Source organism: Bombina bombina, chromosome 3 (assembly GCF_027579735.1).
Source record: "Bombina bombina isolate aBomBom1 chromosome 3, aBomBom1.pri, whole genome shotgun sequence".
NCBI lineage: Eukaryota > Metazoa > Chordata > Amphibia > Anura > Bombinatoridae > Bombina > Bombina bombina.
Window position 1 is genome coordinate 479,961,130 of NC_069501.1, and position 17,764 is coordinate 479,978,893.

The 17,764-nt window shown below is 39.0% G+C and overlaps 1 protein-coding gene across 3 annotated transcripts in view; it reads left to right on the forward strand.

The window, feature by feature from the left end:
- BRPF3 (bromodomain and PHD finger containing 3) overlaps positions 1 to 16,148 on the forward strand; it is a 222,169-nt gene extending 206,021 nt beyond the window's left edge. For all 3 annotated transcript variants that reach the window (XM_053706812.1, XM_053706811.1, XM_053706814.1), the window contains one exon: positions 12,378 to 16,148. In XM_053706812.1, the coding sequence (XP_053562787.1) occupies positions 12,378 to 12,561 (184 nt within the window). In that variant the 3' untranslated portion in view covers positions 12,562 to 16,148. The remainder of the gene's footprint in view (positions 1 to 12,377) is intronic.
- The last annotated feature ends 1,616 nt before the right edge of the window (positions 16,149 to 17,764 follow it).

The following is a 17,764-nucleotide window of genomic DNA, read 5'->3' on the forward strand; positions in this document are numbered from 1 at the left end:
ATCAACTGCCAAACAGCCCGCTGATTTCCTAGTTCCTGTCTGGGGGAGCTTATCTGGAAGAGATCCCAAACCACTTTAATTTAATAAAGGACCACAAACTGCTTTATATGTGATGCAGCTGTAAAGATGGTATGCATTATTGCAAAAAGCACTGCAGTGGCTGTTCTGGTTAGATGAGCATTATGGCTCAAGCCCTGGTCTGCTAACATGGCCTCTAAGAACAAGCTGTTCTCTCTTTTCAGGGAAAGATTTTGTTTGGACCAGGCCTGGATACCATTGCAACAATTCTGGAGGTAAGGGCATTTTCTTGACACAACATTAAAAGTCCAAAGGCAAAATGAGATAGTGAAAAAGGCTGAAAGTGTCTTGAAGACATGACACAAAGTCTCCCTCCTCCTCTACTCGGTAAACAGGCTCGCCCAAAACCTCTTGAAAACCTAACTCTGCCTTGTTAAAATACAAACAAGCCAAGAAGCCTCAGTCAACATGGAGGTGTGGCCCCATGCCAGACAAAACTCTGGTAGGGGGCATATTGAATCTTTTCAGGAGACCTGGGAGAGGTCCAGTTCAAGACCCTTAGGTGTTGGAAACCATCTATCAGGTGTACCAAACAGGCTTTCGATTAAAACCTCAAGATCCTTTTAAGGCCACAGCCTTTCTGGCTTGTGCAAATTACTTGGAGATAATGTGCATAATCTCTCTTGTTCCGATTTCAGAAAAAAACAACAGGGTTTGGATCTCAAAACTCTAAACAAGTTTCAAAATGGAGACTATTCACACTGTACTTCCTTTAGTGTAGGAGGGTCAGTTTATGTCTACTATCGACTTAAGACACCTATTCATATAAATCATGCCAGATTCCTGAGATTTGCCTTTCTAAATGGCCATTATCAATTTGTGGTGCTTTTATTTGGTCTGGCAACAACATCCAGAGCCTTTACAAAAGTTGTAGAAACATTGCTGACTGTGGCGCAAGCTCAGTGAATCGCTGTAGCTCCATACCTAAACAATATTCTGGTACAGGCACCCTCTCTTCAGCTGGCAATAAAACACACAAAAGAGGTTCTTTACCTGATTTGCAGTCATGGATGGAAAACCAACCTACAAAAGATCTCCTAATCTCCTTAGACCCATGTATCCTTCTGAGGATCTATAATCTTCTCATTGACTGAGTCTTTCTCTGACAAACACAGACTCAAACTACAACAGGCCTGTGCTCAACTCCTACTCTAGCCTCTTCCTTCAGTTGCTTAATGCATGGAAGTTGTAGGCCTCATGGTTGCTGCCTCAGATACAGTTTCATTTGCCAGAAGCTTATATAAATTATAAGGGTGGAACTCACAGTTTAGTTGCTATGAAAGAAGTTTCCCACATTCTTAGACGAGGATGTCAGAAACGTATAATAACTCTTATTGTTTGCCAATCAGTCTCACAATATAACAAACCCAAAAAGTTGTCACACTAAGGTTCTAGTTAGTTCATTGACTGAGGGTAACACTATGGATCACGAGATGGAATATGTAACCATAGGTTAAAACAGTGAATGTTATTGCAGATGTCCACAAAGATAGTGAGACAGTTCTTATCAAGCACTAAGGTTCAACACTTGTGAAGCTGCAGGGTCTGTGAATGCAGAAGGTGTGCATGTGATTAAGGACAGCAATATGCCCCTCAATTTAAACACATGCATAGATTAGACATTTAGCTGTTATCCTAGTAGATTCTCTTTCTCTTGAGTATTTCTTTAGCCAGAAGATTTTCTGAACTTTTAGCTCTATCTTGCAATCCTCCTTTCCTGATTTTACATCAGGATAAGACTGTTCTTCACACCAGCTATTCTTCTCTTCCTAAAGTTGTATCTATGGATTATATCAATCAAGAAATCATAATTCCCTCTTTTTGCCTGCTTCAAAAATTCTAAAGACTAACTTCTTGACAGCATGGATGTTGTAAGACTCAATACAGGGAATTGGTTAGGTTACCACTCAGTCTCACAAATATCGGGGCTGTTAAGTCACAATCCCCTATTCTGATCCTAGACTGAGGGCCCAGTATGGGTTAAAAAGGAATTCTCAACTCTGCAGATAGGATTAGCTCAATTAGTGAAAGCTGAATCCAATACTTGCTGAACAGAGGAGAAAAGGATATTAGTCCCTGTATTGAGTCTTACATATTACAGAGCCATCTTGGAGAACAAATCGATGACCACCATGATGCAGTTATGGTTGTTAGAGCTAGGAAGTTCTACCACGAAATCCATAGCAATGTCTTTCCAAGGCCTATCAGCCACGGGTAGAGATAAGAGTAAACCATATGGAGCTGCCTTGGATGGTTTCGCCATAGCACAAATAGTGCAAGCTTTGATATGTTTATCAACATCAGATGACATGGAGGGCCACCAGAAATCCCTTTGTAGGAGATGTTTGGTTCTACGGAATCCAGGATGACCACATATAACGGATTCATGGACAGAATGCAAGATCTCTTTTCGTAGATTTGAGGGTATGTAGAGCTTTCCATCATGATAATACAGACCATCCTTATTTTTGGTAAGGTAAGGCAGAGGTAAGTCGGGATCTTGTTTTTGAGAGGACTGGAGGTTAGTAGTGAAATCCAAAGCTAAACCAATAAATTTACTTTGGTCAATGACACAATAAACGAATTATCTCAACACTTTCGGATCATTCAGGACAATCTTAAAACATCTCAACAACAACAGAAGACCTTTTATGATTTACGCAGGAGGCAACCTCCTGCTTATGTAGTTGGTGATATGGTTTGGTTATCGACTAAACATCTGCATCTGAAGGTTCCTACCAAGAAACTGGCTGCCTTATATATTGGTCCGTTTAGGATATCTAGGGTTATTAATCCCAACGCTGTCACTTTGGAATTGCCGGACTCCATTCCAGTGCACCCCACCTTTCATGTCTCGCTCCTTAAGCCCTCTACAGTTGGGGCTCCTCCCTTCTCTAGTTGTGCTCCCCCGATTTCTGATCTTTTGCTTCCAGAATATGAGATTCAGGACATTTTGGATTCCCGTTTTCATCTCAATGAGCTGCAGTATCTCATCCATTGGAAGGGGTTTTCCCATGATGAGGATTCTTGGGAACCCTCCACAAATCTGGCGGCTCCTCGCTTGGTCTCTCTCTTTCATCGAAGGAATCCTGATCGTCCTAGGCCCTGAGCCTCGGAGTGGCTCCTTTGGGGGGGGGGGGTTCTGTCATGTCTGAGGTCTTGTCAGTTTGTCTGTCCCTTTAAATTTGAACCCTTTATAAGGCTCCTCCTAACTAAATCCTGCGCTCTGTAATTTGATCCTTATGCTGAGTATCCTGGCTTGTGCTGAAGCAATCTACATGCTCTCTGGATCTCTACCTGAGCCTACTTACAGGAACTCACCAAAATCTATTTTCTCCAACATAGGTGTGTCCGGTCCACGGCGTCATCCTTACTTGTGGGATATTCTCTTCCCCAACAGGAAATGGCAAAGAGCCCAGCAAAGCTGGTCACATGATCCCTCCTAGGCTCCGCCTACCCCAGTCATTCTCTTTGCCGTTGTACAGGCAACATCTCCACGGAGATGGCTTAGAGTTTTTTAGTGTTTAACTGTAGTTTTTATTATTCAATCAAGAGTTTGTTATTTTAAAATAGTGCTGGTATGTACTATTTACTCTGAAACAGAAAAGAGATGAAGATTTCTGTTTGTATGAGGAAAATGATTTTAGCAACCGTTACTAAAATCCATGGCTGTTCCACACAGGACTGTTGAGAGGAATTAACTTCAGTTGGGGGAACAGTGAGCAGTCTTTTGCTGCTTGAGGTATGACACATTCTAACAAGACGATGTAATGCTGGAAGCTGTCATTTTCCCTATGGGATCCGGTAAGCTATTTTTATTCAGACAGTAAATAAGGGCTTCACAAGGGCTTATTAAGACTGTAGACATTTTCTGGGCTAAATCGATCATATTTACACATATTTAGCCTTGAGGAATCATTTAATCTGGGTATTTTGTAAAATAATATCGGCAGGCACTGTTTTAGACACTTTATTCTATAGGGGCTTTCCCTAATCATAGTCAGAGCCTCATTTTCGCGCCGGTATGGCGCACTTGTTTTTGAGAACAGCATGACATGCAGCTGCATGTGTGTGGAGCTCTGATACATAGAAAAGTCTTTCTGAAGGCATCATTTGGTATCGTATTCCCCTTTGGGCTTGGTTGGGTCTCAGCAAAGCAGATTCCAGGGACTGTAAAGGGGTTAAATATAAAAACGGCTCCGGTTCCGTTATTTTAAGGGTTAAAGCTTCCAAATTTGGTGTGCAATACTTTTAAGGCTTTAAGACACTGTGGTGAAATTTTGGTGAATTTTGAACAATTCCTTCATACTTTTTCGCAATTGCAGTAATAAAGTGTGTTCAGTTTAAAATTTAAAGTGACAGTAACGGTTTTATTTTAAAACGTTTTTTGTGCTTTGTTATCAAGTTTATGCCTGTTTAACATGTCTGAACTACCAGATAGACTGTGTTCTGAATGTGGGGAAGCCAAGGTTCCTTCTCATTTAAATAGATGTGATTTATGTGACACAAAATTTAGTAAAAATGATGCCCAAGATGATTCCTCAAGTGAGGGGAGTAAGCATGGTACTGCATCATCCCCTCCTTCGTCTACACCAGTCTTGCCCATACAGGAGGCCCCTAGTACATCTAGCGCGCCAATACTCCTTACTATGCAACAATTAACGGCTGTAATGGATAATTCTATCAAAAACATTTTAGCCAATATGCCCACTTATCAGCGAAAGCGCGACTGCTCTGTTTTAGAAAATACTGAAGAGCATGAGGACGCTGATGATATTGTTTCTGAAGGGCCCCTACACCAGTCTGAGGGGGCCAGGGAGGTTTTGTCTGAGGGAGAAATTTCAGATTCAGGAAAAATTTCTCAACAAGCTGAACCTGATATGATTACTTTTAAATTTAAGTTGGAACATCTCCGCGCTCTGCTTAAGGAGGTGTTATCCAATTTGGATGATTGTGATTATCTGGTCATTCCAGAAACACTATGTAAAATGGACAAGTTCCTAGAGGCCCCGGGGCCCCCCGAAGCTTTTCCTATACCCAAGCGGGTGGCGTACATTGTTAATAAAGAATGGGACAGGCCCGGTATACCTTTCGTACCTCCCCCCATATTTAAAAAATTGTTTCCTATAGTCGACCCCAGAAAGGACTTATGGCAGACAGTCCCCAAGGTCGAGGGGGCGGTTTCTACTCTAAACAAGCGCACCACTATACCCATAGAAGATAGTTGTGCTTTCCAAGATCCTATGGATAAAAAATTAGAAGGTTTGCTAAAAAAGATGTTTGTTCAGCAAGGTTACCTTCTACAACCAATTGCATGCATTGTCCCTGTCACTACAGCCGCGTGTTTCTGGTTCGATGAGCTAGAAAAGGCGATTATTAGTAATTCTTCTTCTTATGAGGAGATTATGGACAGAATTCGTGCTCTTAAATTGGCTAATTCTTTCACCCTAGACGCCACCTTGCAATTGGCTAGGTTAGCGGCGAAAAATTCTGGGTTTGCTATTGTGGCGCGCAGAGCGCTTTGGTTAAAATCTTGGTCAGCGGATGCGTCTTCCAAGAACAAATTGCTCGACATTCCTTTCAAGGGGAAAACACTGTTTGGCCCTGACTTGAAAGAGATTATCTCTGATATCACTGGGGGCAAGGGCCACGCCCTTCCTCAGGATAGGTCTTTCAAGGCCAAAAATAAACCTAATTTTCGTCCCTTTCGCAGAAACGGACCAGCCCCAAGTGCTACGTCCTCTAAGCAGGAGGGTAATACTTCTCAAGCCAATCCAGCCTGGAGACCAATGCAAGGCTGGAACAAAGGAAAGCAGGCCAAGAACCCTGCCACTGCTCCCAAGACAGCATGAGATGCGGGCCCCCGATCCGGGACCGGATTTGGTGGGGGGCAGACTCTCTCTCTTCACTCAGGCTTGGGCAAGAGATGTTCTGGATCCTTGGGCGCTAGAAATAGTCTCCCAAGGTTATCTTCTGGAAGTGATTCATCCTGTTCCATTAAAAGAACGAGGGATGGGGTTCTACTCCAATCTGTTCGTAGTTCCCAAAAAAGAGGGAACGTTCAGACCAATCTTAGATCTCAAGATCCTAAACAAGTTTCTCAAGGTTCCATCGTCCAAAATGGAAACCATTCGAACAATCCTTCCATCCAGGAAGGTCAATTCTTGACCACGGTGGATTTAAAGGATGCGTATCTACATATTCCTGTCCACAAGGAACATCATCGGTTCCTAAGGTTCGCATTCCTGGACAAGCATTACCAGTTCGTGGCGCTTCCTTTCGGATTAGCCACTGCTCCAAGGATTTTCACAAAGGTACTAGGGTCCCTTATGGCGGTGCTAAGACCAAGGGGCATTGCTGTAGTACCTTACTTGGACGACATTCTGATTCAAGCGTCGTCCCTTCCTCAAGCAAAGGCTCACACGGACATAGTCCTGGCCTTTCTCAGATCTCACGAATGGAAAGTGAACGTGGAAAAGAGTTCTCTATCTCCGTCGACAAGAGTTCCCTTCTTGGGAACAATAATAGACTCCTTAGAAATGAGGATTTTTCTGACAGAGACCAGAAAAACAAAACTTCTAAACTCTTGTCGGATACTTCATTCCGTTCCTCTTCCTTCCATAGCGCAGTGCATGGAAGTGATAGGTTTGATGGTAGCGGCAATGGACATAGTTCCTTTTGCGCGCATTCATCTGAGACCATTACAACTGTGTATGCTCAGTCAGTGGAATGGGGACTATACAGACTTGTCTCCGAAGATACAAGTAAATCAGAGGACCAGAGACTCACTCCGTTGGTGGCTGTCCATGGACAACCTGTCACAAGGGGTGACCTCCCGCAGACCAGAGTGGGTCATTGTCACGACCGACGCCAGTCTGATGGGCTGGGGCGCGGTCTGGGGATCCCTGAAAGCTCAGGGTCTTTGGTCTCGGGAAGAATCTCTTCTACCGATAAATATTCTGGAACTGAGAGCGATATTCAATGCTCTCAAGGCTTGGTCTCAGCTAGCGAGGGCCAAGTTCATACGGTTTCAATCAGACAACATGACGACTGTTGCGTACATCAACCATCAGGGGGGAACAAGGAGTTCCCTGGCGATGGAAGAAGTGACCAAAATCATTCAATGGGCGGAGACTCGCTCCTGCCACCTGTCTGCAATCCACATCCCAGGAGTGGAAAATTGGGAAGCGGATTTTCTGAGTCGTCAGACATTGCATCCGGGGGAGTGGGAACTCCATCCGGAAATCTTTGCCCAAATCACTCAACTGTGGGGCATTCCAGACATGGATCTGATGGCCTCTCGTCAGAACTTCAAGGTTCCTTGCTACGGGTCCAGATCCAGGGATCCCAAGGCGACTCTAGTAGATGCACTAGTAGCACCTTGGACCTTCAAACTAGCTTATGTATTCCCGCCGTTCCCTCTCATCCCCAGGCTGGTAGCCAGGATCAATCAGGAGAGGGCGTCGGTGATCTTGATAGCTCCTGCGTGGCCACGCAGGATTTGGTATGCAGATCTGGTGAATATGTCATCGGCTCCACCATGGAAGCTACCTTTGAGACGAGACCTTCTTGTTCAAGGTCCGTTCGAACATCCGAATCTGGTCCCACTCCAGCTGACTGCTTGGAGATTGAACGCTTGATCTTCTCAAAGCGAGGGTTCTCAGATTCTGTTATTGATACTCTTGTTCAGGCCAGAAAGCCTGTAACTAGAAAAATTTACCACAAAATTTGGAAAAAATATATCTGTTGGTGTGAATCTAAAGGATTCCCTTGGGACAAGGTTAAGATTCCTAAGATTCTATCCTTCCTTCGAGAAGGATTGGAAAACGGATTATCTGCAAGTTCCTTGATGGGACAGATTTCTGCCTTGTCTGTGTTACTTCACAAAAAGCTGGCAGCTGTGCCAGATGTTCAAGCCTTTGTTCAGGCTCTGGTTAGAATCAAGCCTGTTTACAAACCTTTGACTCCTCCTTGGAGTCTCAACTTAGTTCTTTCAGTTCTTCAGGGGGTTCCGTTTGAACCCTTACATTCCGTTGATATTAAGTTATTATCTTGGAAAGTTTTGTTTTTGGTTGCAATTTCTTCTGCTAGAAGAGTTTCAGAATTATCTGCTCTGCAGTGTTCTCCTCCTTATCTGGTGTTCCATGCAGATAAGGTGGTTTTACGTACTAAACCTGGTTTTCTTCCAAAAGTTGTTTCTAACAAAAACATTAACCAGGAGATAGTCGTGCCTTCTCTGTGTCCGAAACCAGTTTCGAAGAAGGAACGTTTGTTGCACAATTTGGATGTTGTTCGCGCTCTAAAATTCTATTTAGATGCTACAAAGGATTTTAGACAAACATCTTCCTTGTTTGTTGTTTATTCTGGTAAAAGGAGAGGTCAAAAAGCAACTTCTACCTCTCTCTCTTTTTGGATTAAAAGCATCATCAGATTGGCTTACGAGACTGCCGGACGGCAGCCTCCTGAAAGGATCACAGCTCCTTCCACTAGGGCTGTGGCTTCCACATGGGCCTTCAAGAACGAGGCTTCTGTTGATCAGATATGTAGGGCAGCGACTTGGTCTTCACTGCACACTTTTACCAAATTTTACAAGTTTGATACTTTTGCTTCTTCTGAGGCTATTTTTGGGAGAAAGGTTTTGCAAGCCGTGGTGCCTTCCATTTAGGTGACCTGATTTGCTCCCTCCCTTCATCCGTGTCCTAAAGCTTTGGTATTGGTTCCCACAAGTAAGGATGACGCCGTGGACCGGACACACCTATGTTGGAGAAAACAGAATTTATGTTTACCTGATAAATTACTTTCTCCAACGGTGTGTCCGGTCCACGGCCCGCCCGGGTTTTTTAATCAGGTCTGATAATTTATTTTCTTTAACTACAGTCACCACGGTATCATATGGTTTCTCCTATGCAAATATTCCTCCTTAACGTCGGTCGAATGACTGGGGTAGGCGGAGCCTAGGAGGGATCATGTGACCAGCTTTGCTGGGCTCTTTGCCATTTCCTGTTGGGGAAGAGAATATCCCACAAGTAAGGATGACGCCGTGGACCGGACACACCGTTGGAGAAAGTAATTTATCAGGTAAACATAAATTCTGTTTCCTGCAACTTTTTGTTATTTCTTATGCTTGCTACAAATACCTTTTTGTCTCCTCAGCATTTACTTAAGCTTTTAGGCTTACAGCTCACAGATTGTGCTTTTCAGAATTCCTCTGCCGTGCCTGTCAGCAACTCCTCTGCTATACTCACAGCCTGCACTTCCTGTTTGGCGATACTGGACTCCAGGTAACTGCTGCTTTTCCTCTAGCAGAATCTTTCACCAGACCACAGGATTAAAGGTACTGAATATTCCTTTGGCATTACCATTTTGAAAGTGTTTTCTGGACTCATCAGGTTTTATTGCAAACTTGTATCTTATATGCTGTGAACTGAACTTATCATTGAAATCTGTGCCTATGTACATTCACTCCAGGAAAAGGCTGCATTTCTCATGTATGTGACTCTATTTTCTGATACTCCTGCAAGTGAACTGACTTATTAGCTTAAGTATAAGTATAAATATTCTACCTATTCTTCAGTATTATATGCAAGTTTAATTTTTGTCTCACTCTTGCCTGTTAATCCTTATATACAGGCACTAATATCCTTTTCTCCTCTGTTCAGCAAGTATTGGATTCAGCTTTCACTAATTGAGCTAATCCTATCTGCAGAGTTGAGAATTCCTTTTTAACCCATACTGGGCCCTCAGTCTAGGATCAGAATAGGGGATTGTGACTTAACAGCCCCGATATTTGTGAGACTGAGTGGTAACCTAACCAATTCCCTGTATTGAGTCTTACAGATGTTGTGAGGTCATTAAAATTGTATGTTGATCCCACAAAGGACCAAAAAGGGTCAGAAAGTTTGCAGCTTCCTTAGCCACTTGGCTTCAGGACTTGATTCATAAGGCATAACTAGTTGCAGCGTCTCTAGACTAGATATGTAAGGCAGCTACTCAGTCTATATACCTTTACAAAATTCTACCACTTTGTTGTGTATACCTTTTCAGAGGATGCTTTGGTGGGAAAGTTATACAGGCTGCAGTGCCTGATCCGTAACCTACCTGCTTTAACTGTTGTCCAACCCTACTTCATGGTGGTCTCGTGGACTTCAGTGCTTGGGTATAGGATCCTACATATGATGTCTTCTGGCCTCTTAACAAATTTTATGCTTACCTGGTAATTTCTTTCATGATGGTGAGAGTCCACAAACTCCACCCTTTCTTTAAACATTTGATGGCAGTACTTGTTTTGCACTTTCATGGACCTTGTGAGACTTGGGGCCCAAGTCTAAAGATCTCTGGTCTGACATAATTATCTGTGACCTTGTTTTTTACTGGTGGTACATGGAGCGTTGGCAAGTTGCAGCCACCTAGGAAAAAGAGGAGCTGTTTCTAAGTGACTGAGACACCCTTCCTTCCTTAGTTATTTTACACTAGAGTATATGCACTTGTGCAGGTTTTTCTCTACAGTAACACTGTGACAGCCATCTTGGAAACATTGCCACCATATTGTAAAGGCAAATACACTTTCCTTAAACTGTGAACCCTTTTTCACATGGGATCCACAGAGGAACCAGACATGACATATGCGAAGCCTGAGATCTACAAAACCCCTGTAGTTATGCCTCTGGTTGGCCAGCTGCCAACTCACTGTGATGGACTCATCTATGTTGTATGGGTGTTTTTTCCATAAGTTGCTTTCTTTATTATTTGTTTCTCTAATATTTCCAAAGATTTGCTTCATTTGCAATCAGTAAAATAGGATTTAATATTAATTAATGAGAAAATATATATATATATGTCTGGTACCAATTTGTCACAATCTTTTAACCTATTAATAAACTGTTACAGTACAGGGATACTTAGAGCAAACAATTATGCCGGTATGTGTGCTTGCTATAAAAAAGGGTTTTGTAAACTTTACTTCGTCTGTACTTCGAGGTCCCTCAAATAATTTTAGAAATAGCAAATTACTCCTGGGAATTGCACTCCTGACCACTAGGAGGAGGCAAAGATATCCAAAACTTCAAGAGCCATTAAAAACCCCTTCCACCTTACTGGAAACTAGTCAAGGTGAAGCATGAAGGTGCTCCAGATGTTTTTTGTGGAAGGAGTTCTCAGACCTATTTGAGTTCCCCTCAGAGAGCTACAGTTTGAACAGAGGGAAGTTTTAAAGTATGGGTAGTAGCACAAATACACCCTACGAAAGTTAGTCACAGGCCTGCCAAAGGTGTTGCAGGCACCAGTACTTAGCCTCCTCCTGTTGTTTCAACGTTATTTAGATCCTCTTCTGTCATGCGTACAGCACTGGATTGGCTGTTTGCTGGAAGCAGTTATTCTCTGCTTATGGTAAGTCCAGTAGTGTGGGTTCCTATCAGGTAAGTTTTGGGATTGTTGTTTGGCACCTGCTTATCCTGTGGCTATTAGTAGGTAAACTCTTATGGTTGTGAGAGTCCACGAGACCCCACCCATTTTCAATATTTTGAATGTTTTTTCTGATGGCAGTTCAAGTATTCATCTATTTTCCCCCCTGCTCCTTTATCTTTTTCCTACCTTCTTTTTCTTCCTTGGCTATACGTCAGACTAGTTTCCAGTAAGGTGGGAGGGGTTTTAAGAACTGTTGGAGGTTTTTTTAGTCTTTCGCCTCCTCAATAGTATAATTCCCAGATAAACATAAACTATCTTTTTAGCTTGAGTGTTGTTTATCTAGCTATGCAGAGTTCTGGATGTAAAGGAGAAACACACACATTACAATATGCTTTAAAAAACCCTCAAACATTTTGCGGGATTTCTCTCCATGCCGGTGTGTTTCTGATCATCAGACCCTTGATGCTAATGGCAGAGTGATAAATGATGGATGCAGGGCAAATATTTATGATTTTAATTTTGAGTTAGCTATCTTGCATTAAATATAGTTAGGCTGTTTGCTTTTCGCATGATCAAGACAGAATAGTATGTTTCTTTTCAAAATAATATAAAGAGAAACTGAAGTTCTTGTTCTTCCTTTTTTTTTATTTTGAGTTCCCAATCCTCGTCCTCCAAAGACGATGTAAGGTAGTTTAAACTAAGCCTAAAATTAAAAGCATAAAAATAAAATTGTTGAGCTAAAAAAATATTTGGTAGTATTTATTATCTTTAATCCTGTTTCTCATGTCATTGATAATATAGTCTAGTTAAACTAAATTTATTTAATTGTATTGTTTTAATTCCCACAAGACAAACACATGGTGTAGCATTCTCTGACTTTGCACTCTTTCCAACAGGCAGTGGCTTCCCCGTGACAAGGTAATACCTCTGGGTTCTGATGATACATTGGACAAACTTAAAATGCTGGAGGGCCGTAACACCAGCATTCGCAAGTCCGTACACGTGGCATATGATCGAGCTATGACCCACCGGAGCCGTGTTCGAGGTGCCCATCCTTTTATCACCCCTGGATACCTGTAGCTGATACATGTGTCCTTGTGCATCTGGCGGGTGCCAAAAGAGAGCCCTTCGTAAAAAGTGAAAGATGACTTGAGTCCATCTGCCAACCTTGGCTTTGATTCCTCTCTGCAGACTTGTAATATACAACGTGTAATGGAGCTTACCCTAGTGCCAAAATGACTTTACTGCAGCTTTGTAATGCTGTACTATTTTTACTTCCCTTTTAGTCTCTGGAGGAAAAAAACGCACAATTTCTCTTTAACCTTCCACCAAATGAATTATATAAAAAAAAGTGTGTGTGTGTGTATATATATATATATATATATATATATATATATATATATATATATATATATATATATATATATATATATATATACACACACACACACACAGTTGGTTATGGTGGTATAGGAGAGGGGTTGTAAAACTATTTACCTGTTTTTTTGTTTTTCTTTTGGGGGGTTTTTTGTTCCTAAGTTGTTGGGGGTTTTTTATTTAGAAAAAATATAACTGTGCATCTTACAGATACACATACACCCTTAGACATCTGAAAGATATGAAGTCACAAAAGGGTTAATGAAGTGAGGTAGAGGTTTTAGTGGGACAAGAGTGACCAGGTCCTTTTTAAACATTTCACAGTTGCTTTAAGTATGGATTAACTCCAATTGTACTTTGTTCGATCTCTAATATTATCTTTTAACTACTTTTTAAGAGTTTGCTTAAACTTTGTTACAAGTCATCATTTTAACCAGACTTATTTTAAGAAAATCCAATCACTATTTAATTTTTTATTCCAGTTACACCACTTCAGATTCTCGTTTACTATATTGTTTCTTTGTAAATGAAATTTTAACTAGTTTTATTTTTTTTTCCATGGAAAAATATCTAGAAAATCCTTATACCTTACATCCAAGAAATACTCAATTTCTAACCAATCTTTGTAGATACTTGTAAATTTCTTGTTCCTCATATTTTTCTGCTTGGATTGTTTTATTGTATCTGTCACTGTAGTGTATTGTAAGTCTTTTTTGAAGACTTTTATTTAAAACAAACAAAAAAGTATAGAATGTATGTATTTTTGTAGACTGCACCATTTAGGTGTATATTTAGGACTTAATGGTGGATGTAGCACTGGGCTCCTCCAGTAAGACCGTAAAATGAAATAAAGCTATATGTATTCCAAAGACCACTCTAGAATAAGATTATCCGGGGGGGGGGGGGATTCCTTGATTGACGAGGTACAACTAGATAAAACAAATGAGTGACATTTCAAATTACATGTGTGTGTGAACATGTGCGCATGCATGTAAATATTTTTATTTATTTATCTTTTATTTTTTTCTGTGGTAATTTAACATACATTTTGTTTTATGATTTGTGAAGGCTTATCTCTATTCACCACTAAAAGCCCCATGGGAGCTGTCCTTTTAAGTCTTTGAGGAGGTTTTTTTTAGAAGCTTTTTACTTAAAATGTTTGAGAATGCAAAAATATATTTTACTATGTGTATTGTTTCTACATTTAACCCTATATTAACATTCGGAACAGGAGGCATTTTCTACAAAATATATAATCTAAGATGTTCATATTCAATCTAATTAGGGCATCACCAAGTTAACATTGTTATTATCATTGTCATCTGTTCAAGAAAAACATTTTTAGATTTTGTGTATTACTACTACCACTTAGTTCTAAAATTATATAAATCCGTTCTGAATCTCTGAAAGATACAACTAAGAATACCTATTGCATTACTGTATTAATCCATAAATCATATAGCTTGGACAAAGGTTTTGAGTAATACATTTACATAGACACACTTGCATTACAATCTGAATTCAGTTAGCAAGAGTTCTATTTCAAAATGGACACTTTGCATAAATAATTTTAGAAAATATGTGTTTGGGTTCTATAGTATTGATCTATTCTAGTGTTGTATGGCTTTAGCTTCTTTTAAACCTAGTAAATAAATTAATTGTTTAAGCTTGAAACTTTTTTTAAAAAATTTTTTTTTAACATTTAAAATTTGATCTGCTCTTCAGCAATTGTCAGTAGCAGGTAACAGTTCTGTAGGGATTTAAAAAATATATTGACCACAGTTCTGGACAGCAATAAGTGAACTTAATACCTGTTCAGTGGCCCTCTAGGAAAAGACTGTTGTATAGACGATAAAATGCACACAAAGACAAGTTCATTGGAATAACATTTTAGTGTATGCATTTTTATTTTTATTAAGAAGAATTACTCCCTTATCTTGTATCTAGAGCAAACACACTGATATTGTAAAATATATACAGTATACATTTGTTTGATTAAATACATTTAAAAAGTAAAACCTTTCACTGAATAATACAGTTTATAGATATGCATACATATTAAAAAAAAAAATACTATCAAAATGCAGATCCTCAGTTACAAATAACTTTATGACCAAATAATATGCAGAAGTCAATTAAGATATTATTCTCTAATTTATTTTTAGCATTCCATGTAAGTTTTACAGTTCTGTGTTGCACTTTCCCGGCGCCATAGCATTTGATGTATAGTGGATAAATTATTTTTTATTTACAAAGCTTTTCTGAAAATTAAAATTAATATGTTGTCCCTTGAAATTAAATTGGATTGTATAATTCATTTTTCTTGGTGATATATGTTGGGGCTGTTGTGTATTTTAATAAAAACTATGTTTTACATTTTTACAAAGTCCAGTTTTAATTCCAATATACAATTCTTGCATATTTTTAAATCAATTAGTTAAAAGGGACATCTAATGAAGAGGTATAAAGATTCTGAGGGATTAAGCTATCAATCAAACCACGTCTATAGTGAAAAGCTCTCCAACCCGATGCATATGAATAAATTACCTGTCCAACACTTAGGCTTATTTAACAATATTGTGAGAATTAATGCACAAGCTTTTGATTTTTTTGATAATGAGAATATCTTAAAATGTAATACTCATTTGTTTTATGTTCTGGTACCTTTTAAATGAAGCGAAAAAAAGATAAAATTATTATTGTTGTGTGTGTATATATGTGTATATATATATATATATATATATATATATATACATACACACAAAATTATATTAAATTATATAATTTATTTATTCTACAACTGGTAGAACATGAGCAATTCAGTTTCTGTATTCCTGTGAATTAAACATGTGAAGATTCTGTTTTGTCTAAATTATCTTTAGGAAAATGCATTTTTAGACTTTTGTAGGGAGCACCACATGTCCTTTTTAAAATATACTCTATAAATCAAACTATTGAGCTGTAAAGAAATATTAAAATGTATGTCTTGTTGTAATATTGATACCCAGGGTATTAGAAAATGGGAATGCCCATTATATTTTAAAGAAAGTGTATATCATCATTGGGTTCTGGATCCTATATATATGTGTTTGTGTATTATGAAGCACACAATGTGTTAATTTATTGCAGGAAGTAAAATTATTTGCTTTCAAGAAGCTGTGGGTTTAATGAGCAGAGTTTTATGCTTGTAAAGAAAATGGTTAATTTTAACTACTTATAATCTCATGTCTGAAGTTCTATTTTCTCGTTGAGAAATAAATGTTATAATGTAAATTAAAAGATTGAATATGTGTTGACGTTTCTTGTGTTTAATATTATATTATTATTATTATTTGCAATTTCCCTACTTGCTATACAACAAACATCAGCCACACATTTTATTTTTGTTAAAAAAAAAAATACTTAAAGGGTCAGTAAAATCTTTTTGCGTTTGCACTATACAATATACTTTCATTATTTATTTTCCCCCTTTTCCTGTAATTTAAGTCTAAAAATTGTGAAATTTCCCGTCTTTAAAACAAAGAGCACATGGTAGGCTTCACAAGCTTAACCTTTTCTACATATCTCTCACTAGTTTGTAGTTTTATCTTTTCTGCTGAACAAAAAATGGAGATTTTGTTAACAAAATGACACTAAACACTTTTTAGAATTTAATGACGGAAATGTATATTGCTTGAATGTGTTAATATAAATAATTACAGGTACAAAACCCTTTATTCAAACTGCTTGGGACCGGAAAAGGTTTGGATTTTGGAATATTTGTAGAATTTACAGCTTTAAAATGGGACAGCTTGGAAAAAGGATGGGACCAGGTATAAACACCAATATCTTGTCATTTAGGCGATATTTGCATGTCATAATGCATCTTATACAGTTAACTTAATGGCAGATATTTATTTATATATATATATGTGTGTGTGTGTGTATATATATATATATATATATATATATATATATATATATAATTTTTTAATATTTTTGTATACATAGTACCATCAAAAAGATAGTACTGTAATCAGAAAGGTAGTAGTTGTTTTAAATAAATATATACTAGATTTGCATTCAAGAACACAAATAAAAACTAAAAGAGGCAGGGAGAAAAGATTGGGATTTACTGGTGGGGAAAATGGTAATTTCTTTCATGTAATTAGCAAGAGTCCATGAGCTAGTGACGTATGGGATATACATTCCTACCAGGAGGGGCAAAGTTTCCCAAACCTCAAAATGCCTATAAATACACCCCTCACCACACCCACAATTCAGTTTTACAAACTTTGCCTCCGATGGAGGTGGTGAAGTAAGTTTGTGCTAGATTCTACGTTGATATGCGCTCCGCAGCAAGTTGGAGCCCGGTTTTCCTCTCAGCGTGCAGTGAATGTCAGAGGGATGTGAGGAGAGTATTGCCTATTTGAATGCAGTGATCTCCTTCTACGGGGTCTATTTCATAGGTTCTCTGTTATCGGTCGTAGAGATTCATCTCTTACCTCCCTTTTCAGATCGACGATATACTCTTATATATACCATTACCTCTGCTGATTCTCGTTTCAGTACTGGTTTGGCTATCTGCTATATGTAGATGAGTGTCCTGGGGTAAGTAAGTCTTATTTTCTGTGACACTCCAAGCTATGGTTGGGCACTTTGTTTATAAAGTTCTAAATATATGTATTCAAACATTTATTTGCCTTGACTCAGAATGTTCAACTTTCCTTATTTTCAGACAGTCAGTTTCATATTTGGGATAATGCATTTTGATTTAACCATTTTTTTCTTACCTTCAAAAATTTGACTCTTCCCTGTGGGCTGTTAGGCTCGCGGGGGCTGAAAATGCTTCATTTTATTGCGTCATTCTTGGCGCGGACTTTTTTGGCACAAAAATTCTATTTCCGTTTCCGGCGTCATACGTGTC